Source organism: Mycteria americana, chromosome 5 (assembly GCF_035582795.1).
Source record: "Mycteria americana isolate JAX WOST 10 ecotype Jacksonville Zoo and Gardens chromosome 5, USCA_MyAme_1.0, whole genome shotgun sequence".
NCBI lineage: Eukaryota > Metazoa > Chordata > Aves > Ciconiiformes > Ciconiidae > Mycteria > Mycteria americana.
This window is the reverse complement of record NC_134369.1, coordinates 66,472,374-66,499,304: the sequence shown is the minus strand read 5'-3', so window position 1 is coordinate 66,499,304 and position 26,931 is coordinate 66,472,374. Positions and strand designations below refer to the sequence as shown.

The 26,931-nt window shown below is 41.3% G+C and overlaps 1 protein-coding gene across 1 annotated transcript in view; it reads right to left on the bottom strand.

The window, feature by feature from the left end:
- Positions 1-26,931, bottom strand: part of KCNH5 (potassium voltage-gated channel subfamily H member 5) — a 162,973-nt gene that overhangs the window by 94,697 nt on the left and 41,345 nt on the right. Inside the window, exons 5-7 of the mRNA XM_075503785.1 lie at positions 26,784-26,899; positions 22,530-22,922; positions 5,310-5,739 (exon numbers count right to left, since the gene is read on the bottom strand). Of these exons, the coding sequence (XP_075359900.1) occupies positions 5,310-5,739; positions 22,530-22,922; positions 26,784-26,899 (939 nt within the window). The remainder of the gene's footprint in view (positions 1-5,309; positions 5,740-22,529; positions 22,923-26,783; positions 26,900-26,931) is intronic.

The following is a 26,931-nucleotide window of genomic DNA, read 5'->3' as shown; positions in this document are numbered from 1 at the left end:
GATGTAAAGCCTTCTCACATTACTATCTGTTGCTGTGAAAAATATGATTTAATCTATGTTACTGGCAACGATTTTTGCTAGAAGGTGCTATCTTACACATACATTTTCCTCGGGATCAAAAATTAAATCCTATGGGCTCTTGGGATTGCTTGTCTGGAAGTCTGCCAGACAAGCGCTTTCCTACAATTATACACTGTTGTGTCAGTGCGTGGGCTTAGCCACTGCTTAACAAATTTACTAGATAAACCTCCATGATTCATACAAACAGCACTCAAGTGGCTAACTACCATATATTGGCAGGGAACTGACGAATGTTACTTGAACAATGAAAGAACCCACTTGAATAATGAATAAGGTTTTGGCAGATCAATGGAGAGATGACTGACAGTCTGCAACAGTCCATGTCACAGCTCCAAAACAAGAGCGGAGCAGCAGCAAGGGAGGGTGCCACGAGGAACCAGCAGCCTTTCGGCATCCTTCACCCAATACAGGAGGTTTTAGAACCAGATGTGGCTCGGATGAGAGCATCTCACCCGATTTCAGTAAGAAAGAGCATGTCCTATTCTTTCTGTTCAGTAAAATTAAAAGCAGAGCAGGGTATCAAGAGGAACCCATCTACGCTCTGCTTCATCAGCTCTCTCCTGAACAATAACAACTTGGGGTCAAAGTGACAGCAATCACATCTGTTTTCTTTTCCAACCTGCAAATCATCTTCCTGGGTATTTTTAAGATGAAAACAAGAAGTCAGCATTTCAAGCCATGAAATTAGAAACTGAGTTTTGGAAAGAGCTGTCTAGAAATCGCTCCAATAGCTGGCAGAAATGACCAATTTTCCAGAGGAGGTATCCTGTACAATCACCACAGCAAATTCTTCTGCTCATAGACAAAAACAATTTGAATTAACAAGCCTATCATCACCATAATTTAAATTGAAAAATAATATCTCCCCCACAACAACCTCCCCATAAATCTGGAATTAAATAGAGCCAAAGCAAGCTATGTATATGAGATGTAAGTATCTCCCTAAAGCAAGAACAACAAAGCAGCCTTTCACAGCTCTTCTGGGGACCGATGGATGACTAAGAGATTCTTCAGGGAGTTTCACATCCTGAGAAACAGTGAAGTATTCAACGTTCATTGACACTCCTGCCTTCGATATCTTGTTCTGACCTTCCCTTGCAGCAAGGATCACTGGAGCATTTCAGTGACCGGTAGAACATACTGGATTTCTGCGATTGCTTAGATGAAGTACGCGCTGGGTTGGGCCCACTCAGCTGGACAAATAAACTCATGTCAATGCCTTATTTATGGGGCTAGACTGGCTCTGCAATCTGTTCGATGTCATTCAGAGCAATTTCACTGTTGCACATGGACAGGGGCAAACCAATTGCTCCAGGTAACACAAGAAGCACGCAGAAGTGTATCAGAGGCATTTTGAGCTGCAAGCTGGGAAGCTGGCCACAAGCTGGGAAGCTGGCCACAAGCTGGGAAGCTGGCCACTTTTCTCCCAGTGGAAGCACAGAAGGGAAGAAGGCATACAGCAGTACACAAACTCTTGCCGTTTAAATATTCACACTTGTTTCTTCAGAAAACCCCATCTCTCCTGAATTTTGCAAGCTGTTTTTCGCCCTGCCATGTTGCCACCTTCCCCAAAATGCCTTTTCCCTTTTACACACTTTCTGCTCACTGAAGTCCTGGGCTGTGCTGAGTTGCAAGATAGCAATGGTGCACAAACCAAAAGTATCTTTCTGGCTTCTTTCTTAATACATTCTTTTTTGTGAAAGGCACAAAACCAATTAGTTTTGCATCGACATCTATGGCTGTGCTGCAGAAGCCTAAAACCTGCCTTGTGGACTCGGCTAGAGCAACGTGCAGCAGCAGAGACTGAGTTTCTTGCTAGAGGCTGTGGGCTGACAGAAGATAATGGGAGGTTTACAAGAAAGGTCCCTCCTGAATGATAAACGATTCCTGGTCCATTCAAAGGATCTGAGGGACCTACCTATTTGCTCTGTCCTGTGCAGAGAGGGGACAAAATGACCTGTATCAACACAAAAGGAGCTACAAAAATCAGATTTTCAATGCATATTCAGCAACTCTAGGCAGCAAATGCAGAATAGGTATTTAAACAATAACCCTTGTAAAAACCTTGTTCCCTTGTCATCGGATGCTTTATGTTTGCTATTTTTAGCTTTTCAAGTGTCAAGAAGCAACAGAAAAAATATTGCTGAACAGCACTGGACACCAAGAAAAAGCAAGTGAGGCAAAAAGAAATCTGAAGTAAGCTCCAGAAGATGAGGTTAAGTTATTCAAAGTTCTCTTTCCTGCAAGACAGGTGATGTATTTCAGTCTAAATATCCCACCCGATTCTGTCCTTAGTGAAAAACCAAGTGACAAAGTGCCAATCAAACTGAAAAGCATCCCCATTCATCTGGGTTTCCCCTGCCACTGCCCCGCACCGAGCAATGCTTTATCAGCAGCTACAGAATCTTAATTTGGCTATTTTTAACAAGTACACCATTTTGCAATCCTGCCCACCAGAAGGATTTGCAGATCTCTCCAAATACTCCTCCCAGGTCCTGATAACTTTGCCAGCGTGAATAGGAAACTTCAGGCTTGCAGAACAAGCTGCTGCTAGCTGACAACGCAGTGAAGATTTCCTTTCATATCTGAAGTTTGCAAGAGTAGGCATCTGGGATTGTGATGAATTACTATCTCCGATTCCAGCGCTAAGGTTAAGACATTTATTTGGCACAGCCTGTTAGAAAAGACGCTGCCAATACCAACTATTGGTATTAGCAAACTTCTTTAGGAAAACTACCAAAGGTATTTCACACTCTCTCTCTGCTTATAACAGGAGTCAGTTCAGGGACCGGAGTTTTTTATTGATTGAACTGTAATTGAATTTTGCTGAATGTTTATCTCAAAACACTGTTTCAAAAAGAAAAACTGAAACATCTTGTTTTCAAAACAACTCCAAAGAGTAATTTTCAGTTTTTAGTTACACCTTTTCTTGGGGCCAAATCCTTTTCCCAAGCTCACTGGCCACTTTGATTGCCTGGGAAATTGCTTTTTCCGTCGGCTATTTGTTGCGCCTTCCTGTCCCATTTTGGTGTTCAGACTGTCATGTTTTCAGCAGCTGGCACTGCAAAGCCTGTTTATACAATCCTGCAGGTCTGATCTCTTTGCAGAAATACTGCAAGTATAAAGCCCATCACCAGTATCCATTTGGAAGCTGGCATATTTTCTAACTGGTATTCCACCAGCCAAGCAACTCCTTTAGATTTCAGGAGCAGTCATCATACTGATGTGCATGCACTGAAAATCTTCAAATCTTCATTGGTATGTTCGTGAAAGATTCAACCATTTGATCATAACTGAGCATTTTTACACTTGCAAATAATCTAAAAAGAAGGTTTCTTCTGTCTGTAGCCTTCCTGCATGCCACGATGCTCCTCACCCCACTCACAAGAGAAGCCACATTTATTTTGATGGCATTATTTTTATGCAGTAAGCAATTTAACTGTCCTTTTGCCATGTTTCTTGAATTTTAGATTCTACTTTTGACTTTGCCCAAAAGCCTATAAACCTACTCATGGTTTTCCAACTCCTAAGCTTACAGGTACCACTTATAAATTTGGCATGTACATTTAATAATTTTGTAGGTAACACTTATGAAAACTATCAAAACCAGCCAGTGGCATATACATAGGTTGTTGTAAATGTCAGCTTTGATACTGCTATGTGTATTCCCCATCTTTAACATGTGTTTCAGAGATAAAAAAGCAAGAGTACAACCCACCTAGAACAAATACAAAGCAGCGTACAAGCTCCATTTCCTTTTCACTTACTGAGGCCATGTATCTATTTTGTAATTATTATTATTAATATTATTATTATTTATTATGTTTTTATGGCTCTCACCCCACCCTAAATCATTTACCACAGCTGCTTAGTTCCTTCTGTGGGACCCTCCTCTGCGGAGCAACAGAAGTCCCACAAAAGACAAAGGAAGTAAATATTACAATATTTAAAATATATCCACTTTATTCTCCAAATCCCCAGCCTTCTGTAAATACCACAAAGCAGTTTCAACAAACGGCTAATCAGCACCTATAGGTTTTCTATGGCCTAGCTGCAATAGCTCATTAATGCTCTAGCTTGGGGATTTGCTTTTTATGGACTTTGAAATGTTCTGAAACACATCAACCCATCATGTAAAGAAGCTGTTCAGCAGAAATTTCATTGCACCACGCTGCAAGCAGAGTCCTAAAACTGCAATCTCTCTTTTTAAAAAGCATTTAAAAATCTCCAAACAAATGGCTTTAATCTTCTAAAGATCTAGAAAGACTGTAGCAAGAAAACTTCCTTTTTATAGTTCAGTATTTCTCTGAGATGAGCTCAAAGTGTTAGCTGAGATAATTATCAGAGAGATTATGCAGATCTTATTTTCAAAAGTTTTGTTTGCTGTCTTGTTACACAATTGCTTAGTGTTTGTATGGAGCTCAGAAAATAGAAAGCATCAGAGAAATACCAGGAATTATTTATTTAACAGAAAAATAATTCTCCCAAATGATATTAACGTTTTCAGCAGCCTTTCCTATATTTTGAAGATTTCTGTTAACCTGGAGAGCTGCTCAGCGATCTAACCTTGGCAGCACATGAAATGAGAAATGTGCCTTACCACTATTGTTTTTAGACTATTTCATCGGAGCTGCAAAACAGCAGGAAGCGGAGAAAAGGTGCAGTACAGCATCTTACGATTTCCTTCGCTTCTAGCTTTGCTGGTGACAAAGGTCACCACATTCAGGAGATAAAATCAGGACTTGTTGTAAGTCAAACCAGTGCCATAAAGTACACGATCACTTTATGGAATCACTAAATGTTTCGAGAATTGGCTAAAACCACTTCCAACGTTTCCAAGCCTGTGCAAGCTTATAAGGAAAACTCAGTCAGACTACCTGAATTTGAATATACATTATAACTTTTAACCAAATTCCAGCCAAGACCTTTCAAACACGATCAAAGCTATCTTTAAAGCATAAAGAAGAAGCCCTGAACTCAATATAAAATTGTCATCGGGCACACTTATGTACGTACCACACTTAGTCTCGCAAACAATTTAAAAGCTACAGCAACTACACAACTTCAGTTCCTGTTTTCAATAATTCCAAGTTCATTTCATGAATATTTACAGGTACTTCATATTTTTTAGGATGTCAAGAAAGCTTACAGAAAGTGTGTTATGCAGCCATCATACTAGCTATACAACTACCTTTTGCTTAAACACAATAAAATCAAATTCTACTTACAGCCAACCATCATCATGGCCACCGAAAAAATCTTCTCTCCATCAGTGGTTGGTGCTATGTTTCCAAATCCTATTGTTGTAAGGCTTGTCATGGTAAAGTAGAGAGAGGATATGTACAAGGAGTCTTTACTGGGTCCTCCTTCCCACTGCCCTGAGCCAGTGGTGTTGTATCGATATGGTGTCCCGATACTCAGTGCCAACTGGTAGAGCCAGCTATCTGTTTTGATTGTATTAGTGACTTCATCTATAACTTCGTAGTCCCCGATGCTGTACCATATGCAGGCTAGCCAGTGGGCCACCAGTCCAAATACACACACCAACAGTACCAGTACAGCAGCACCATATTCCAGATAATGGTCCAACTTCCTGGCAACTCGACCGAGTCGTAGAAGACGCACCACTTTTAAGGAACTGAAGAGGCTACTGATCCCCTAGAAAAGAATAAAAATCATTATTTCATCTGAAATATCCTGCTGGTTAACACAGAAGGCTGTACAGAGATTCCTGCATCTGCTTTAAATCTTTCTGTACAATTTTTTCATGCCCCAGATGACAGAATACAAGATCAAACCCTCCTCCCCCTCCAGTTCTTTTGTCCTCATCAGGGTAAATCAAGTTCATCCACTCATTAGGTAGATAAATTACTTCGTTCAAGCTCAGTCTTTCCAACTAAGAGAAGAGTTCTGTGGAATCCGAAGTGAGAAATGGCATGTTTATTACAAAAAGGAGTGATTCGATACTTTGCCAGTTTGAAGTAAACAGGAGGATCTGCTTTGACCTCAAGGAGGTCAAACGTGGTAGAAGAGCAGTCACAGATGGAACTACACCACCCCAGTGGAGTCTTCTCGAAGCGTCTCAGAGAACAGTATTCTATTAAACCCAAGCAGAGGATTGCTATTCTGGCCGAGACGGGGGTCCACCTACTTCAACAACCTTCAGCATTAACAGATGCTCAAGAGAAACCTCAGAAAGTAATTGTAATGGGTGACTACAGAGAAATCTGCCTATTGTTCCTCTCATCCACCAGAGAGTAGCTGGGTAACTTCCTCTAGTCCAACAGTCTCCACCTCGTATTATCCCTCACCGCAGCTAATAAAACTCTGGATATTTTGTTATTTATAAGAAGTCTCACTGAGTGAACATGGAACTAACAACTGTGGGCACATCACCTTTCTGAGGGAAGGTAATGCGGACCACAAGGCACTGGCAAGAAAACCACATGCCTTTGCATGTAGGGTTAATTTCCTTTCCAATCAACAGACATTGCAGATACCTTCCTAAAACAAGTATTTGTGCAGTGTTTTTTTTTTTCATGCAAGATAAATGAAGTACAAATAAATGGAAGCACAAATATTTAGGGAATAGAAGCACAGGGACCATCAAAAAGTTAATCGAAACATCTGAGAGGGAACAAGAAATGTGTATGTCCTCCTCAATGCACAAATGGTTTGCAATGTATTTTAATAGAGTTTATAGATGCAGAAAGAGAAGAAAAATATGTTCCTGATCTATTGCAATCCCATGATATACCTAACTTGTGCATTAAATTAATTAGTGGCTCAAAATAGAAGGTTTGTAAAGGAAGGTTTCTAATATAAAACATTCAGAAGCTGAAGACATTTAATTTAAAGTAGAAATTAAGACATAGAAAGCAATGAGGCAAACATTCCTAGTTACTGTGCCAAGATTAAATTGCCCTTTTCTATGCATCATTATCAAATCAGTCTAGTCAAAACACTGGCTAATTATATTATCAAACAGTAAAAGACTGGAGTTTCTGGAGTTTTCCATACCAGAAAAACATTAATCTCTTTTGCACCTCTGTTTCATTCCACAACTAACGTTTGAAGGGTAACATACATCTGATGTTTCTAGATATAATCTGTTCAACAAAGTTCTTGTATGCTTTTCAAATCCTGTTGGAATTTGTTTCAGATCCCCAAATCCTTAATAAATTGAAGCTCTGTATTTGCATTCAAGCTCTCATGATGACTAATACCATGGAGGGAAGTGGAATTTTCCCATTTTGATTTCTGTATTTTGCATTTACACAAGACACAGACCTAGTTTACCATTCTTATTTCCATCTGAACGTATATCTACTTATTTGCTTTGGGATATATGTCTGAGGCACTCTGAACAGCCAACTTGTCCAATAAACTGGGAAGCCCTTTACAATGTTCATTACGCAATGGACTGGGGCCAATGGACTACTGAGTGAGGGTCACACCCCACAGCAACCGTATCGACATTAAGAAAGAAAACTACAGAGTAGTTTAATAGCGTCTTTCACAAAATTAATCTGTAGTGTGTTTCAGTGAATTAACCCTGATTCTGAACAGGGTTCTGTTCTGTACTTCTGATTACAACTTGCTGTGAAATCAGAGGGAGAAAACAGCAGGGTGGTTTTTTGTAGGATCAGGCCCTATTGAGTTGGTCAATGAGATACGCATTATTTCCATTTTACTTAAAGAGTCACTGTTCATTACCAAGATTAAGGCTAGGGAAGGAGTTAGAGACCTGGAATCTAAACTTGGGAGTCCTCTTTTTGCACCCAGTTTAAGTTCGTCCCAGTGTCAAGGCTTACACTGCATTTTCTACTGCACAAACCCAAACCGAGAGCCGGCCCTTGATCAGGAGAGTTTATATTCTGACACTCCATTCTCCATCCACATTACATATAGATCCATATTACATATACATGGGTCACAAAAATCCCATGCAACGCTACAGGCTTGGGGAAGAGTGGCTGGAAAGCTGCCCAGCGGAAAAGGACCTGGGGGTGTTGGTTGACAGCCAGCTGAATATGAGCCAGCAGTGTGCCCAGGTGGCCAAGAAGGCCAGTAGCATCCTGGCTTGTATCAGAAATAGCATGGCCAGCAGGACTAGGGAAGTGATCGTGCCCCTGTACTCGGCACTGGTGAGGCCGCACCTCAAATACTGTTGTATTGGGTCTGGCTGAGATGGAGTTAATTTTCCCCGTCACAGCCCTCATAGTGCTGCGCTTGGTTTGGCAGCTAGAAAGGTGTTGATAACACACCGGTGTTTTGGCTACTGCTGAGCAGCGCTCCCCCAGCACCAGGGCTGTCTCACCAACATTGCCCCACACACCCCAGTAGGCTGGGGGTGGGCAAGATCTCGGGAGGGGGCATAGCCAGGACAGCTGACCCAAACTGACCGAAGGGATAGTCCATACCATGACATCCGCTCAGCAATAAAAGTGAAGGGAAAGGAGAAGGAAAGGGGGGCATTCGTTATTTATGACGTTTGTCTTCCGGAGCAACTGCTACGCCTACTGAGCCCTGCTTCCCAGGAAGTGGCTGGACGTCACCTGCTGATGGGAAGTAGACAAGAAATCTTTTGTTTTCCTTTTGCTTCCATGCGCAGCCTTTGCTTTTGCTTTTACTAAACTGCCCTTATCTCAACCCACGAGCCTTTCATTATATTTTCTCTCCCCTGTCCAGCTGAGGAGGGGAGGGATAGAGTGGCTTTGGTGAGCACCTGGCCTCCAGCCAGGGCCAACCCACTACAACTGTGTTCACTTTTGGGCCCCTCACTACAAGAAGGACATTGAGGTGCTGGAGCGTGTCCAGAGAAGGGCAACGAAGCTGGTGAAGGGTCTGGAGCAGAAGTCTTATGAGGAGCAGCTGAGGGAGCTGGGGTTGTTTAGCCTGGAGAAAAGGAGGCTGAGGGGAGACCTTATCGCTCTCTATAACTACCTGAAAGGAGGGTGTAGAGAGGTGGACGTCGGTCTCTTTTGCCAGGGAGCAAGTGATAGGACGAGAGGAAATGGCCTCAAGTTGCACCAGGGGAGGTTTAGACTGGATATTAGGAAAAATTTCTTCACGGAAAGGGTGGTCAAACACTGGAAGAGGCTGCCCAGGGAAGTGGTTGAGGCACCATGCCTGGAGGTATTTAAATGCCATGTAGATGTGGTGCTTAGGGACATGGTTTAGTGGTGGACTTGGCAGTGCTAGGTTAACGGTTGGACTTGATGATCTTAAAGGTCTTTTCTGACCTAAACGATTCTATGATTCTACACCTTCTCTCTCTAAGTTACATGGACAGTTTAGCAGTTGTACAACTAATATAAAAACACAGCATTTATTTCAAAGTCTGGGAGAAAGTCCGTGCTGTGATTATTATTTTTTTTTTCTACGCACAGATAACAATCACATCTCATGTATAAAACAAAGAGAAATGTTTCATTTTAGCTGACAGTGAAATGTATACTTTCCAAAGAGTAATTAATTTAAGTAAGTTTCACTGACAGACTTAAAGCTAGTTCAGTCTGACCCACTACTTTAAGGCCAAAAAATCAGAGATATATTTATTGAGCATTCACATTTCACGTTTAATCCTGCAAAATATAAAGACAATATTGGAAGCTTTAGAAGCCTATTCCATAAAACACTACCTAGGAAAGAGCAATTAAGCACATACTAAATGAACAGGTGATGCATCACACTGTTTAAGTACTGGGTTGGGGCAAGCTGGTACCTTTACACTTAAAAAAATCACCTAACAATAAATGCATAATTGTTAATACACAGAGCTCTGCCTAAGATTCAGCAACAATCTCTTTGGTGGAAATTATGTGAAAGACTAACTGCCTTGAATTAAGTGTGGGCTATTAAGAAATTCAGTGTTCTAAACTCAACTGATTGCTGGCTGCCTTTAATTTCATTTTTCTTTTAACTGTATTTATGCTCCTTAACGAATATTTTGGAAACCCTTCTACTAAAGGATGAGCATCTGCTCTAACTGAAGTAACCTCAGCACTCAAGGAACAGAGAGGTGATTAGAAACCTTGAGTGGAGCATATAACCCTGTTTGGCACTGGCATCGTGTAAATAATGCATGTTTTTGATACTGAAGATTCAATCTTCTGGGAGCAGCATTTGTCTCTCTTGCCGTAGTTGGTCAATTGGGCCAATTGTCTGTAATATCTGCTGCTTTGTGTTCTCTGACTGAGAATATCTTGTTATGTTATGAACCATCCAATCCTGCCCCTTGAGGTTTTGACTAATGTGTTTGATCATGTCTTAATCAGATGAGGACATTCAGCTTGCTCATCTCCAATCATCTCAGCTGTAGAAATCCTTTAACTGAAAAACCACCAACTCCAGAATTGCGTTTTGTGTGTCAAGTTTGGAACCAAATTCCTATCTGATACACATAATTGACTTAAGCGTTACAAGTGTGAGTCAACGGAGACTTTCCCAGTGACTTCTAAGGCCATTGGATCAGGAGAGGACACAAGCAGTAGCTCTGAACCAGCCCTTTTTGTCCCACCGTTTCTATTTAGCAGATAGCTGAAGCCACCACAAAGGATGTAGACAATGTCAAATTTATCCAGAAAGACATTTTTGAGGAATGGATATTCAACTTTGGAATTAAATTAGCCATTCATGATTAAACAAAGCCCAAGGTTATTGACATAAGCGCCTTGCAAAGTCTGTGTTCTCAAATTCTCTTGATATACTAAGAAAGGAAATTCAGTTTGCTAGTGGAGGCACAAGTGATGACAGCACTCAGTCTGAAATGCAGAGGGACCACTCCTTCCTATTAAAATTACCTGAATCTTGCCATTTCAGATCCTAGATGTTACCACATTGTCAAACTCCAGTCTTCCAGGATGAAAGAAGTGTCTAAGCTGTGTGTCTGACTCTAAACTTTTCTGACCACAAGGCTGAGAAAGATGTTTCCTGCAATTGCGATACGCACCGTGGGAACAGACCTCTCCACCTCGAGCAAGAACAGGGAGCTAAGTTCTCTTGCGCTTAATGAATCTCTGATAAAGCCAGGCAATAGGGAGGATGAAGCTGTCAAAGCCATGTTATACAGGGGTTGAGTGCCAAACATGCAAGAGGATAAAGGGAACATTGTCACCAAAGGAAAATTCCGGTTAACAAGCGCAGGAAATCATTCCAGTTAGCGTGAGTGCCAGAGATGTCCTCCTAAACCAGGAAAGAGAGAGAGGAGCCTGTTCTACACTAAAGGAGCAACAGAATAGCAGAGCTGCATCTTTGTAAAAGATTTAATCAGCTGGTTACTTGCTAATCCAGTAAGTCTTTTCTGCAGTAGGAAATTATTGCATAAATGTTTTAAAAAATAAAATAAAAACAAAAAGAGCCAGTATCTACCACCTAAATATACTAAAATCTGCTTAAACCTCAAAATTAAATCCCAGTATGCTGAAATGGTAAATTCGTGCATAGGGTTTTTTTGTTATTAGGGAACAATGTGGTTTTAACTCTAGGCACTTATTTGATTAGATTTCACTCCATGATTTTTTTATTTATTTGCTGTTAGCTGTGGGCACATATGCAACAACAACAAAAAATGAAACATGCTTTTTAAATGTGTTCTAAAACTGAAATCCTCCCGGCTCTGAATATGGGGATTGGTACTGCATCATTTAACAGAAAACACTGTCTCGGAAAAGGTCAGAGGGGAAAGAAAGAAGAGCTTTTCACTATGTTTTGATGTTCAGCACATGGTGGTTTTGAAGAATTTATGGAGTGGCCAAGAACCAGCGCTGGGAACCTTTCTATGAAATGCTGTAGGGCATGTTGCCACTGCAGTCAAAGGTGTGACTGCAGTATATACAAACCTCCTTAAGATAAATTTAAGCTAATATGCTTAGAGTTGCTAGATGCAAGCAATTACAGCAACCTGCATTCAGCAAAACTAGCCATTAAAGCGATCAAATCCTCTGAGGAGCCTGCAGCCAAAGCTGAGCTTTTTATCTCTGTGCAAGAGCAAAATGGCTTCATTGGAGTTGAGCTCAAGCACACCCGCACGAGCCACAGCCACACCGTGACTGAGCACTAACCACCCTCCTGGGGTGGGAATTCATCTCACGTAATGCTGCAGCCTTACGGCCAAGCAGCCAGTCTATGTGAATTGTCCAGCTTTCCTCCCTGGTGAGTGAAGAGAAAGGCATGTCAGAAGAGTGATTCACCCAATCCATCTCAGACAGCCGGGGATGGGATGAATCACCTCCTGGAGCCGTCTCTCTCCCCTCCCACTGAATACAAAGAAGCTGAAGCCTATCACTTACACAGCTTACGGGAGGAAAAATTAAACCCATCCTTAGAAATCTGGATAGCCCGGATCTGGGCAGCATCCAAACCTGTATTATGTTATTACAGAGATGGATACTACGGAGCACTGCCTCACAGTGCGAGACTTATCTTTCTCGACATGAGCTTGGAGAATAAATGCTATTAATAACAGTAGGCTGAGATTTTCTGCAGATGCAATAGCGTGCTTATTTCTTCATTGAATAGCCAATTACTCCACAGAAAGTGATGCCACACTACATTTGGTTCTGATAGGATTTTGCAGAAGTCCCCTTTGGCTTGAAGAAGGAATTGAATCAGTTCATAAAAAAATAAACAGTCACAAAGTAAACTGGACTGTGGTTCTTGATCTCAAAAGGGCAAGAGCTGGTAAATTATAAATTACAGTATATTGAACTATAGACAATAATAAGTGAAGACAACTGGACTGTGAGAGAGGAGAGTCAGACACCTGGCAGCAGAGGACACCTGGAATGTCCTTACATCAAAAGGTACAAAATATCCAGAGGTTGTATCTCAAAGAAGGGGAAAAACTTGTAAAGCTGGACATCAGTTATAAATGCATAAATAATGACCCAAGGGTAGAAAACAGAAACAGAAAACTGACAATATACAAGAAATAAAACATTGATCAGCAGAAAGCTACACCTTAGACGGTAAAAAGAATAGGGATGAAGTGAGAATTGCTAAATGTCAGGTTGAACTTTTCCTTGTAAAGAACATTAAAACAAACACCCAAAGATTCTTCACATTCATCAATGGAAAAAGAACAACAAAAGTGATCAAGCTGCAATGAAGTAAAAATAATCCAGGCTTGGGCTAAAAATTAAATTAATTCTTAGCTTTAGTTTACAAAGATGATGTTGACGTTTTCCAGAAAAGCTAATGCATCAAGAAGGAAATAAACAGATACATTACCTGAACAAATGTTAAGGGAAAGAGTAATTAGAAACATTGAGATAAATCAAAATGCAATCAGTGCAGCAATAGGTTTGCTAAGCTTAGGTTAGCTGGGATCTAGCCAAGTCTTCCCGATAGCTTTCTCTGATAAACACACCCCATTTTCTAAATAAAAGAAATGCAGTATTTCAGTAACACAAGGGGTGAAATTATTAGGAAACACAGAGAAAACAGGGACCACAACTGGGATTGTAAGGTGACTGGGAAACTTGTGAAAAGGATGGCAAAATGGAAGCCATTAAAAGGATTAAAAGGAAGTCTAGCAAGGGTTACAAGTGGCGACTCTGGGTGATTTTGTTGGTTTCTTAGTGCAGCAAGCAGAAATATTATACGGTCACAAAATCTGCTGATGGCACACCTTTGGAACACACGGTGCAAAGAATAACTGGGTGGGAATAAAGGAAAATGTGATAAAGCTTAAGAATACAGAGTCTCAAGGCATCCATTACAGGGCAAATTAACAAAAATTTCTACAACTACAAAGATCTTTAGCTGAAGACTACTAGGAAACAGAAATATTTGGGTATATGGGTTAATCCCACAGTGACTCAGAGCAATCAGGGGGTTGCACTCACAGAAGAGGTTAATCCAGTTCCAGGACGGATCAGTTGAGCGTTTCCACCGTCAAGAGGAAAAGCCAAACCCCAATTACAAAGCAAAGCTGAATTCTCCGCCTGAAGTAATAAGTACAGCTCTGCCCTAAAGAGATGTATTCAAACTTAACTCCGTGCAGAGAGAGGCAGCTGGAATGGCCAAGAAAATTTTCATAAAATTTCATAACTGAGGTTTCTAGACAAGATCAGTTTGCTTAGACTAAGGAAAGGAAAATAGGCATGTTTGTGCAGGGGGAGGGAGGGCATGACTGTTCTTTCTAAGCACATCAAGGAGATAAACATGAGGGAATGAAAAGAAATATTTAACCAAGAAGGCTGGCACAGGGACAAATGCACAGACTGCAAATTAAGACAGATTTGCAGACACCATGAGTTAAGGCCGATTGTGACCAGTTTATGGGAAGGGTGATACAATGAACCTGCTCACCAAAGCCAATGACTGAGGGACAAAAGGTCCCTGTTTTACCCTTATTATTTTTTTCTGCTTTTGTTTTTATCCTTTGAAAAGTTGAAGTGAGGCAAATACATTCTCAAGGGGAGGATGCATCTCATCTCAGCCTAAACGATACCATGGAGGGGTCTGCATCTGAGCTAGTCACACTAGCGTGTCATTACAGTCAATGGTGAGAAATAAGCATTTTAGGGCAGGTTGACTCCTCAGACCTATTTTGGAGATGCATCTTAGAACATGAGGAGCCATACTCTGAACGTGCCTGTATCTCCTTGTGGACTATGCCTGGCCCTGTGTTTTATCAGATGAATCCCATGCTTAGTACATTTTGAAATACAGTCCAAATACTTTATTTAAAGAAGTATGGGCAAAACTTTCACTACCTTTCCCTCACCAGAAGTAATTATACACAAAAAAAAAATTTCACCCAAACGTATCACTTAGCTGATTCTATAAAGTCAAGGTATAGCTCAGCTAGAATTGGTATTGAAGCAGTGAAAAAGGCACCATTTTTGTAAACCTTGGGCAATCTTCACTGAGCAGTTGTTACGTGATGGTACACAGTGTAAAAGAAAACAAAGCGCCTACAGATTTTGGGAACAACTGAAACGGTGAGTCTCGCCAACACGAGCGGGTAAGCCTGCAGGCACATATCCAGAAGGTACTATTCGGTGCAGTGCCGGAGGAGTGTCCAGGAGGACATATAGGCTGTTTGAAATTTAACCAGCAAGTCATTCCCAAAAGAAATTTTTGAGCTTAGCTACTTAAATAGAGCTTAGCTTTAAAATCCCTGGTTAGCTCCTTAATGCTTCTTTACTGGAGTTAATGTTAAAATAAATCTTCCAACATATCTCAGAAACCCTTATTTTTAGGTAAACAACGTAATAAAGTTGCATAGTTACAAATCAAAATGCTGGAAGGAGAAAAATAAAAAAGCAACATTTCTGATTTATCACCACTTTAAGAACTGAATTTAGAATTGCATTCAATTATGTAAATCCACACGGGAGTAAGGAGCTTTGCTTCTGCACAAGCTATCTAGATCCTGGGTCCAGATACAAGCAGAGCCCATTTAATACTTGACCTGCACCAGTGGTAGCAATGGGAGTAGTGACTGCAGCGAGCGCAAAATTGAGTCCTTACAGCAAAATGAAAGCAAGTAGGTTTTCTCATGCAGACTCTGAAAGCACCTCTAAATATATTGCTTGAGATTTATCTTTTTTTTCCAGGAGGATGGGGGAGCTTGTCATTTTTTTTTTCCCCCTAACACAAATGTCAATAAGCTATAACATTATAAATAAACTTCTGGTCAATTCTTTATGGCACAACTATAGAATGCAATGCACTTCAAACAGTGAATAACTGTGGTTACAAAAAGAAGGGAGATTTCCAAAGATTTCTTCTAGATTCAAGTTAAGGGGGATGCGGCATCTTGCACTATTTATTTGTTAGTGCCTCACTGTGCCCAACCAGGGAAAAGAGAGGACGATATCATAAAATCTGATCATTTTCACTTACTTAGGGAAGGTGGACGGAGGATGAAATGGGAGGGAGAAGGTGGTGCGTCACGTCGGTTGGGACAGCTTCTGAGCAGGATACTGAACTTAGCTGATAGTTTAATGCCAGCAACAAACTACGCTTCCTATGCCAATATAGGAATAAAAAGAGAAGAAATATCTGGAGAAAGTAACCTGAGCTGCAATGTTTCTGCAGGCACTTCTGGAACTACACATATCCCTGACGCCAAGGGTTAGACATAACACCAACCCAGTCTTGAACAAAGTGAAGACTCACACCAAATTACAAGGCTGTCTCGCTAGTAAAACTTTGCTAATTCTGATATTAGCCATGCAGTTAGTTTCTCCGAGGCTGTACCTTGGCTCCATTTTGTGCAGAGCAATTGCCCGTCCCTAAGCCTGCGACTCGCTTCCTCCCATTGACGGCTGCGTACAGCAACCTCAGTAATGTGGATTTGCGCTGCTCCCACCAGCATTACTGCACTGAGTATCTGACCGGATTATTTCATTTGCCTCCTCTCCTTTGTAAGCCTTCCCCTCCTTTGCGAGCAAAGGGATCATGAGGGACTCAAAGCTTCCCTTGAAAGCACTGCACGCACAATTTGCCCCAGTTGGACTCTGCATCACTTAATACGGCTCTGACTAAAGATTTGATTTAAATGGCTTGTACCCAACATCTGCTTCCCAGTAACGTATACAACACATTAAAAAGAAAAAAAAAAAAAAAAAGGGCGGGGGGAGGGGGGGGAGGGAAGACCACTGAGACATGTAATTAAAGTTCAGTATGCCATAATCCGCATCAGAGCGGTGCAGCACGAGGCTACCAGGTCCCATCCATCTCGTGGGACAACCCCGCCTGCCCTCCCACCACCCCCTGCATCGCCTCCAGTTCAGGCCCTTCCTTTCACAAGTTGCCCCTCACATCAAGATGACGTTCATGTGTCTCCACAGGGGAACCTGCAGAAATATCCCAATATCCCAGACCTTGTATAGCGTTAAAAAAGCTGGTAATAAAACAGTGGCAGAACTCGATTAAAACCTTAGGTTGAATAAAAGCTAAAAAGATGTGGTGCAATTCTGCAACTAAGCGCAATAGGGGTGAACGGGGTGAATAAGAGACAGGGGTGAATATGGTTGACCATCTATATAGTATATGCCTAAGGTGGATACATTTACATTTGGACACTGTAACCAAGCCATTGTATGATTATATTGCAGTTTTCTGCACACGACAGCAGGATGACAGTATTCTTCATATTTAATTGCCTTCCAACTGCATAACAAAGGGGAAAATGCCAGGTCCCAGGCCTAGTGTGTCTGTTGTTATGTTGCTAGGAGTTTTCATCATAGTTTAACACTTGGCTGCAGCAGAGATTTAGTTCTGGGAATTATTTTCTCCATGTCAGCCACCTAAATTTAAGAAAGGTAGCTAGCCATAGACTTGACTTCAGAGCCAAAGCCACATTCTTGAAACACACCGATTTATCTTCACCTTGCATATGCCACTCAGACTGGGGTCCATAAACCCTTCTTCAAATATCTCCCGAAAAGGGAGTGTTTGCAGCAAAGCACTGCAGATGTAAATATGGCTAAACTAGTTGTATCAGCTTTTATTTGCTTCCAATTTACAGACATTGCTATTTTAGTTGCTATTAATTGCAGTGATGCAAAGAAGTTCCTGCCACCGCTGAAATAGATGGATAATAGTAATTAAAAGAAGATTACAATTACAAGGATTCCATGCCTTAATATGTCCTGCACAGATCACTAAATTTTAAAGGCCATTGGGTCATGTAGTCTTACATTATTAAACAACAGACACAGAACTTCAGAGTTTTAGGTCATTTAAATTTGTCTGCTTCCACTTCCAGCCATTGGCTCAGGAAAACGAACTTTTGCAGAAGGGATGACCTTTTATACAACTCATTTGAAAACCAACTATTTGGCTATGTGTATGTACCATCCTGACATCTGGTCCCGTTCTTCACAATATGTGCCATGTCATTTTAGGGCCATGCTTCTGGCAGAGATGAGATCAAGCTTCTAGGTTCTGTTTCATTACAAACTCAGAAATTCACGAATCTCAGTGAAAATTCCCAGAAAAGAAAAGAAAAAAAAAAAAGAAAAAAGAGACACCAATATTTTTCCAAATAGCAAAGGGGACTTTTTCAGCTGTATTTAACACTTAATTTGTGGAAACATTTTCCATTTGCACAAAAGCTTGTCCATCCACCTAGTCTTGGAATATTTATTCTATATACTAATTTACAGAGGCTCAAATGCAGCCCTCAGCAGCACCGTACCACGGTGCCTGTACCTGAGCGTGGGCTCCTGAGGTCCTTCCAGCTCCAGATACTCTCGCAATCGCACGGCTCCGTGTGGGGACAAGAGCCAAGCACCTGCACAACATCCTGGTTCCCTGGGATGTAAATCCATGCATTTGGTCCCAAAGGGAGTTGTAGCATGGTTTGACCGCATCTGAACAAGCAGTGGGATCAGCGTCCTCAGGCTCACTGTAAACCCATCCGCTGACAATTTCAGCACAGTGTGACTCTGATAATTGTGACTTGTATGGAATCAATGGTTACCCACGCTATAAACAAACTTTTGGTAGCTCAGACTGACAGAGGCTGGATATTTAACTCTCTCTAGTAGGCAGAACACATATAAAGGCTAAGCCTCAAGGTAACATAATTCTCTAGCTTCAAAAGTAGGGAGTCGTGATTTTAGAAGTATAAGTGACAGTGCATACACCAATGGAAGGAGTTGTTACATACCACTAAGTACTCAAGGAAAAAATTAGAATCACTTCAGGTAACTCCAAGACAAAAATCAAACTTCTAGTCGCTACGTACTTCACAGCCTAATAACAATAGGAACTTCATCTGACCAAAATCTTTGGATCCAAACACCATATCCCCCATTACTCCAAACTTTTTTCTTTATTTTTTTAATTTAAAAGAAGAGACAGACAGACAGACATGCACTTTTGGACTAAATCTGAAGTTTCAGAGAACTCTCTTACTTTAAAAAAAATAATAATAATCAGCCTAGTTTCAGAGAGACTGAGCACATACCCTCCATTCTGGTTCATAGCTTGAAAATTGGCTGGATTCCCCAGTATGTTTTATAGTGTCCCTTCTCACACTTCTATGTATGAAAGGTGTTCTGTATGGCTTTGGTTTAGCCAGAATGTATTTCAGTGCAAGTAATGTTTCCCAATTAGAAAAGATGCCATGCATTTTTCTGATTTCTAGGACTATCATCCTACCAATTTTCTTAAATAAAGTATGTATCCCACTAAGGATTCCACTTTCCTCTCTCTTAGCTCATTTTTCTCCAGCCTATTTTACCTTGTTTTCCTACCCTTTCAGTACCACTTAGCCACTTAATTCCTCATCCATCACATCAATTTAGATCACTCTATGCTGTGCAAGGTATCTCTCTCTCTTATTATCTTACCTTTCCCCCTCCTTGTCATACATCCAAATCCCCCTGAGCAGACTGTAACAGCCTGGCTTTGTAACTCCAGGCATGGAAACCTACACCTCTAATTCTGCCTCAAATCATCTTAATCCCCCCCAGTTCTCAATTTGTGTGTCATAATCCTTTTCATCATATCCTTCCTACTGAGGTTCTACATCCACTCAACAACAAAATAACTTTGATTTGCAGTCATGTTTGCCTCGGGTGGGAATTTCACAAGACTCCAGCCCTGGCATAATGCTGTCCATGATGGAAATGACCCTATTCCTACTCCGGCCAAGACTGACTGCATTTGAAGAACTCCAACCTTCAGTAAGAAAACTCACATTTCCTTTTCTCAAAGTCCTTTTTTTAATCTTTTGATTTATCTCCTTAATTCTGACATTATAAAATAGCAGTCAAGTGCATAAGGCGTCTTAAACAATGACTCAGCAGCCTCTGCATGAGAACCTTCAAGCACCTATATCACATACAGTAGTCTACATCTACAACGGAGAGACACAAACCTAAAATTCCTTGGCCGTACCCTTCTTTATGAGTGAGAGACCCACCCATAAGGAGGAAAAGAAACTGCCTGCAGTTGGTGTCCCCCCCTACTCACCTAGTCCCTTAACAACTAACAAAAGTGCATTCGATGCTTTATGTGGAAAAAGGAGGGATGGAGGTGCGACACACAAGGGAAATTTGGAAATTCATCTTTCATTCAGCTGGCTTTTAGGGCTATTCGCTCTGATTTGGGTCCATCCTTTGCCATCATACCAAGAACTCAAAGAGCACCAGGAGATGCCCCCAAGGTCTTTACCACTAAGCTCTGATTTTCTGTTAACTTATTCTGAAATGCCACAATTACCAACTTTAATGCTAAAGACAAATGCCCTTATCCAACACCCTGGGCCAAGATAAAGAGCTAAAACCTACCAGAATCAAGAGCTAAAAGAACTCTTCTCTCTCCTACTTGCCTAAGGAGGAAACACTCACCTTCTAATGAGAAATACTCTCCTTTTAATCAGCCAGAATATTTCTTCCAAATTAAGCTTATCGATTTACTTATTCTTTACCTATGAACCATGTCTGAGCACACTGCTGCTAGTGGGCCAAAAAGTTAAATCCCAGAAAAGAAGTACCAGTTAAAATAAATGTTAAAAGCCAAATGAAGATAAAGAGCATTAATAACTACAACCACCCAGAACACACCAACCAGCTCAAAAGACTTAAATGTCACAAATGAAGACATACCACCAAAAAAAAAAAAAAAAAAAAAATCTCCCCTGGAAGATAGAGAAAAGGGAAAATGTAGACCCAAGGAGGAAAGACTGACTGTTTACATACCTGTTTTCAAAATCACTTCAATTCTTTTCAGGCACTAGGGAAAAGTGGAGTTGGAGGGGTTTGAAATCAAGTACATAAGCAGTTATATTCCAATGTCTGCTGGAGGCTCCAGGGCCGTAACACACCATTTCATGAGAAAGAAATGTTACTGTTGGTTGTCTTATTAAAAAGGAGTTGATATTTCCTTTGTTTGAAGGTAAATGATAGCAGCCTTAGGATCACTGGAGCTCATGATACCTTGTTACGGTTATTACATTTTGGTTAAAGTTTGCCACTTTAAGTGTGCCTCAGTTATAATGCACTATGCCAATGATTCTCTTCACTGTCACAAATATTGCAGATGGTTTATTTCCCATCTATATGTTAGAGAAAGAGGTTAAGCTCATCGTTTAAATCTGTACTGTTTGGGCACAGAAATTTTCTATTTGTTTTACATATTCAAGCATGAAAATCTGGAGATAACACTGCATTTTTATAAAAATCAGGTTCCTCAGTCTGAAACTGGTTATCTTAAAAAGCCGTATTATATTTACAACCTTGATAATACCACCTCCTCACACAGCCTGACTGCACAACCTGCTTCCAGACGGGCAGCCCTCATATGATCTTGAATTTAAGCTGCAAGTATTATCACTTCTGTCATATTTGCTATAAATAAAACGGAACAATGTCAAAAGATGGTACTCAGCACAGAGACAGGGATGGAATTTTAAAGGAGCTCTACAAAATCTGCACCAAAGTCTACATTAAAAAATAAGAATGTAGATTTTATATAGTGAGGATATATAACTACAGAATTTGAGAATTTAAAAGAAAAGCAAACAACCAAACAAACAAAAAACACTCAACGGTGTTCTAAGAAAAAAAAAGTTAAAAAATGAACAGAGGCTTCTTCATCTGTTTATGGCCCTAAAGATAAAAGACTCTAGAGAAAAATTAAAACAAGTCCTAATGCCATTATAGTTGCATTTTAATAATTAATTTTCTCTACACTGACTTGTGCATGCATTATTTGTCATAGTTATTGCTTGTTTTCTCTATTATCTTAGGCTGCAAGCTCGATTTCGTAAATGTTAATACATTTAGCACTTAAAAAGCTTTAATTCAGCGTCCATTTAAGATATTTATGTTTTCTCTCCTCAAACTGTTTCTAAAATTCCAGCAGTAGCTCAAGAACTGTTTAAAAAAATGGAGATAAATCTCTCTCTCAATCAGACATTTAAAGACATCACCAAAAAAAAAGATAATTCCAGCATGGTTCAAAAAGTAATCCTAGGGCAGGATTTTAAAAATGCTCATTCAGAGGCATTCTCTACTTTTGTATAAGTCAGTAGCAAATTTGCCACCAGCTTCAGCCAGAGCAGATAGAGAGTTTTGATTACTTACGTCAAGCCGTATTAGTCTGCCCTGCAATGGATTAGGGCTGCTTAAAGGCAATCATTGGGTATGAGCTGAAAAGGGAGGCTATGGCAGGGGGACATCCCAACTGGTCCAGCCCATTTTGATATGGACGTGCAACAATGCTTTCGGATGGCAAGCAAGCGATTCTAAAGCCCACATCCATTCATGTACACATCCACACATGGTACTGAATTCAAAGGCACCTCTTCTCCAACGTGGGAATGCCACGTAGGTAAAGCCCGGCAGCTTAAGGCCATCCTTGCATATTTGCACAGAGCTTCAGTTGCCTCTTACTGCTGCCAGATGCCTGGGAGCATGCTCCTAAATTAATTCCTAATTAAAACAATCTTTTTGAGGCAGACGACAATCGCTTACCTCATCCACATTCTCAAAGGCATTGATGATGTCATACGGTAAACAGGACAGAAGATCAATCACAAACCATGTTTTCAGGTAGTTCATCCTTATGAGTTTGGGATCAGATATAACCTCTCCACCAGGGCCAACAAAGGTCGTATGAAAGTTCAAAACAATGTCAACCAGAAAAATAACGTCCACGACACTGTCCAGCACAAGCCAGGCAATGTTGTTCTGTTTTGTCTTGAAGGAGACGTTATATGGAACCATAATTGCTGTGTAGAAGGTTAGAATTAAGATGACCCAGTCCCAAGTGGTCTTAAAAGCACAATAGTGTAGTATAATGTGTGGTGGAGTCTTTGGAGCTTCTTGCTTGTACTGAGGAAGAATATCAGATCCCAGCTGGAGAACCTGTAAAAGACAAAAAAGCAAATGTTACTGTTTTCAATTAATACAATCCGATAAGGGGTCTTACGGATTTCTGTAAGGAGCAGCACAAAGATGGGACTGTGTTCATTGGACGTTGCAAGTCAACCCGCGCTTTCTAAATTATCTGATTTATTAAGAACGCGTGGAAGCAGCTATCACTTGATGAACGGGAGCAGCATAGCATCTAAGGATATTCTTGCAAAAAGGGAGGTCTTTGCAGATGGACTGAAGGGAAACCACGCCAATAGCAAGGGCAGAGAGGCTCCATAAACAGGTTGTGGGTACTGCCACACCAGCTTATGCTCTGCAGTTATGAACATGAGTATTCATTCATATGTGGAAGTGTTATAAGACTAATCCTTCGTGCCCGACCTCTTTTTTGAACCACTGTTGAGCCAGAACAATACCCTATCAAAGGTAAACCAGACTTCAGCCTTGCTGGCTGACCTCCTTCTAAAATGAAGCATTGCACGCACAATTTCTGCCCTAACACCCTGGCAATATCATGCTTCCTTCTCATTTTCCTCAAAAAGTTGTTGCTCTTACAAGCTCAATATCACTAGTGGGTTCTCTTTTATTTCTCGTAATTACTTTTCTTTTCTTTTTTGCATATGACTATAATCTTCTGCATGCGCACTTTTGTAAAATGTGGGACTGGAAACATTGCAAAGGAACCAAGCCAAATTCGCTGAAGACATTCCTCCCAGCTAATCTAATTACCTCTTATCTCAGTCCAACACAAGAAACAAAAGCACAAAGGAACGCACAACGCGGCAATATATTGTGCTGACAACTGAAAGATTCATGTGTATTTTGGAACTAATAACACCTTTTACATTTGGGGATCTCAAGTCTGTATGGGATAAAATAAATAATTCCAGCCACTTTAAAACTCATTTCAGCCCTACACCTGTCCCATATTGGAGCTGATGCACCATATTTGCAGGGACAGTTAGATTGTGAATAGCAGTCCCATATGTGTAAAAATGATCAAACGCGGGATGCTTCCTCGATGAAGAGGAGTAAATGGCTCTGAATAAACAGCACAACAACTAAGAATATGAACTCAAGTACCACAGATACGGATTCTCCATTTATTCTTTGCAGTCTTATTTTTAAGATGAGAAAGCTGTTACTGAGATCAGACTGTAAAACTCTGGGTCTACTGAAAATCTGTTCTTCAGAAATCACCAAGGGACAACAACAGCAGCCTCTCTCACTCTGTGTTGTGGTTTTCCAACATGTCTAATCTGGCCCAGCGTCAGGCTGTAACCTCATGGGATGCAAACCTGCTTCTGCCTACCTGTTCCCACCCTCCCTAAGGTCAGATTTAGCAATCACGACATGTAAGGAAAGTCAGTTAAACTGGTATGATGAAAAACTAACTTATTGTTACACTAGTTAGCCGTTTGTTTTCTACAGAGTCAGTTGAGTTGCACAAATTTATCCTGTGGCCAGAAAACCACTAGACCTACTACACAGGCAGCAGTGAGAGTGCAGCAGAGACCTCCAGAAGACCATGGCTGCTCCCTTTGCCACCAGCCTCGTACCACACCAGCTTCAGGGTAACACAAAGCCACGTCTTGAGCTCCAGCTGCACAGCAACACACACCGAGTGGTGTGGTCTCAATGGCACTCGCCAGAGACCCTCACAGATGCCAAACCCCTGGTGAGACCCATAAAAATATCAACCTCCAGGTGTCACTTCCCCAGTGACCAGGACAAGACTCAGTAACAGCATTCCTATAACCACCCAATGGGCAAGGCTCAGCTGGCCACTGCGGCACGCTGAACTTGCTGGTGGATCTATGGGTCCTTCCCTGGAATAAAAGCAAGGATCGGTACAGTCATTTTTTCACAGCAGCCTTTGTGCAAATCCATGAAACTTCTTTCAATGCCAAAATTGTCCCCTGCATTTAACACACCATTTTGGCTTTGACTCATAATCTGGTCGTTATCTTATGTCTTTGGACTCATCTGTGGTCAACACTTTACTGTCATGATAAATCAGGACTGGGACTTCTTTCTTTGGTTTCTCCAGCCCTGTGTGTTCGCTGTCTTGTTCACCAGGGCAGGAGCTGGAAACAGCCTCGCTATAGCTGGAATAATAAGCTTCTTAGGGCTCAAGCCAAATGCGATGAACATATGCTTGATAGTTCCCTATGCCTCTGGTGGTGGAGTGCTTAGGAGCTCCCATGATACTGTAAAAGCATAATTATTATTCTTAACATAATATCATGCTGAGTTTGACATGGTGAGTGGGTGGCAAGTGGCTGTGGAGACCACTGAACTATAATGATTATTTCTTTCATGCTGCATGAATTTTTAATTTTAAACCACTAAAGAATACACAATATCTTGTTAGTCAGCTGCATTCATCATAGACTCTCTGAATTATTCTTGTATACAACTAATGAAAATGGCTGATAACGGTTAAGCCTGGTAAAGGTGGGCAGTACATTCTGCAAGGAATGAGCTGTAGTGATAACGCTCCTCCTCAGACACAGAAGTGTGGAAAATGGGGCCTGTACGGCGATGGCATACCTCCACTCACTCTGCATTCCTGACAGCACTTGGCCTCGAAAGCACTGCACGCTCTCCAAGCAACCTGTTCCTACGTACAGCCTTCTCCCTTACCTGAGCTCTTCCTACTGCCTGGTCTAAATCTTCCTTGCTGTGACTTAATGCCATTACTTTTTCTCTAGCTATAGTGGTCCTGGTGAATAATTTCCTCCCCCATTCTATGCAACTTCTTTAGACTTATTTGAATATTGTTACCACATCTTCTCCAGTCTTCCCTTCTCTAGACTAAACCAATAACGGATATAACCGGATTTACAGAACAGGGGAATGTCACAAATCAGAAAAGCAAGACGTGAGAGTAACTCAGCAGTCATCCAAGCTATTGGTATGGGATAATTCAAGGGAAAGCATCACACTGCCAACACCTGAAAACGGTGGGTTTCCATTCTGATTTTAATTTAAGTAGAGTTTTTATTATCAAAGTCCACTAAAACCAGAAAGGGAACCAAAAAAACCCCAAAAAATTAAAGCCGCTACCAGTTCTTATTATTGAACCCAGGACAAGCTCTCTGGCACAAGGTGGCTAGGGCTTGTCATTTTCAGTAGCCCACATATTTTGACCATATATTTTTGACCCGTATACTTTTCATTACCAACGGACATGAAGATGAAAGCAGTACCTCTGTTTCATCAGTTAACCTGAAGGCATTCACTTGTTGCACCATCTGCACTGTTAAGGAGATGTTTGCAACCTGCCAAAGAGTTCATTTCATCAGTTCTGAAGAAAAAAATGATGAGCAAAATACTGCAGGAATGACTTTGCAAGAAAGTCAAGACACATATGTAGTCAGTGTGCCTGTACAACCCCAGGGACCCAGACAGGGATACTTCCAAAGAGGAGTACCTGGTTTCCCAAACAATCCCATTTCCCCGGGAGAGTAAGCGACCATCCACAGGGCTCAAGGACATCGTCTGGTTCCCTGTCGCTGCGAGACAGCACGCGGAGGAGCACACCGTGCACCCCAAGGTAAGCAACAACCGGCAAACTCAGAATTGCATGCACAGAAATAGGGCCATTTAAGTAAAAGCAACCTACAGAGACTGTTTCCATGACTGAAAGAGCACGACCTGTCCCAGAAATGTGGGCTTGGCACATAGTGCTGCTTTCGCATGAGCAGAGGAGAGGTTGAAAAAAAATCAGAGTTGGGAAATATTTCCCTCTAAAAATGTTATTTATAAATAGGAACAGGTTTGGGTTTTTACCCCCCCCCATCTCTTCCTGCCTTACGAAGGGAGGAGGCTGGTGTCTGTCGCACTTACTTCGGCTAAGCGGGAGTGTTTGTGCACCACCTCGGCCTTGTTCATGGGCGTCAGCTGCTGCAGCACGCTCCGGCTGTTCGTCAGCGCCCGCGTCAACCGAGCAAACTTTGTCCAACCTGCGGGAAAGAAGGAAACCGTGTCAGAAGTA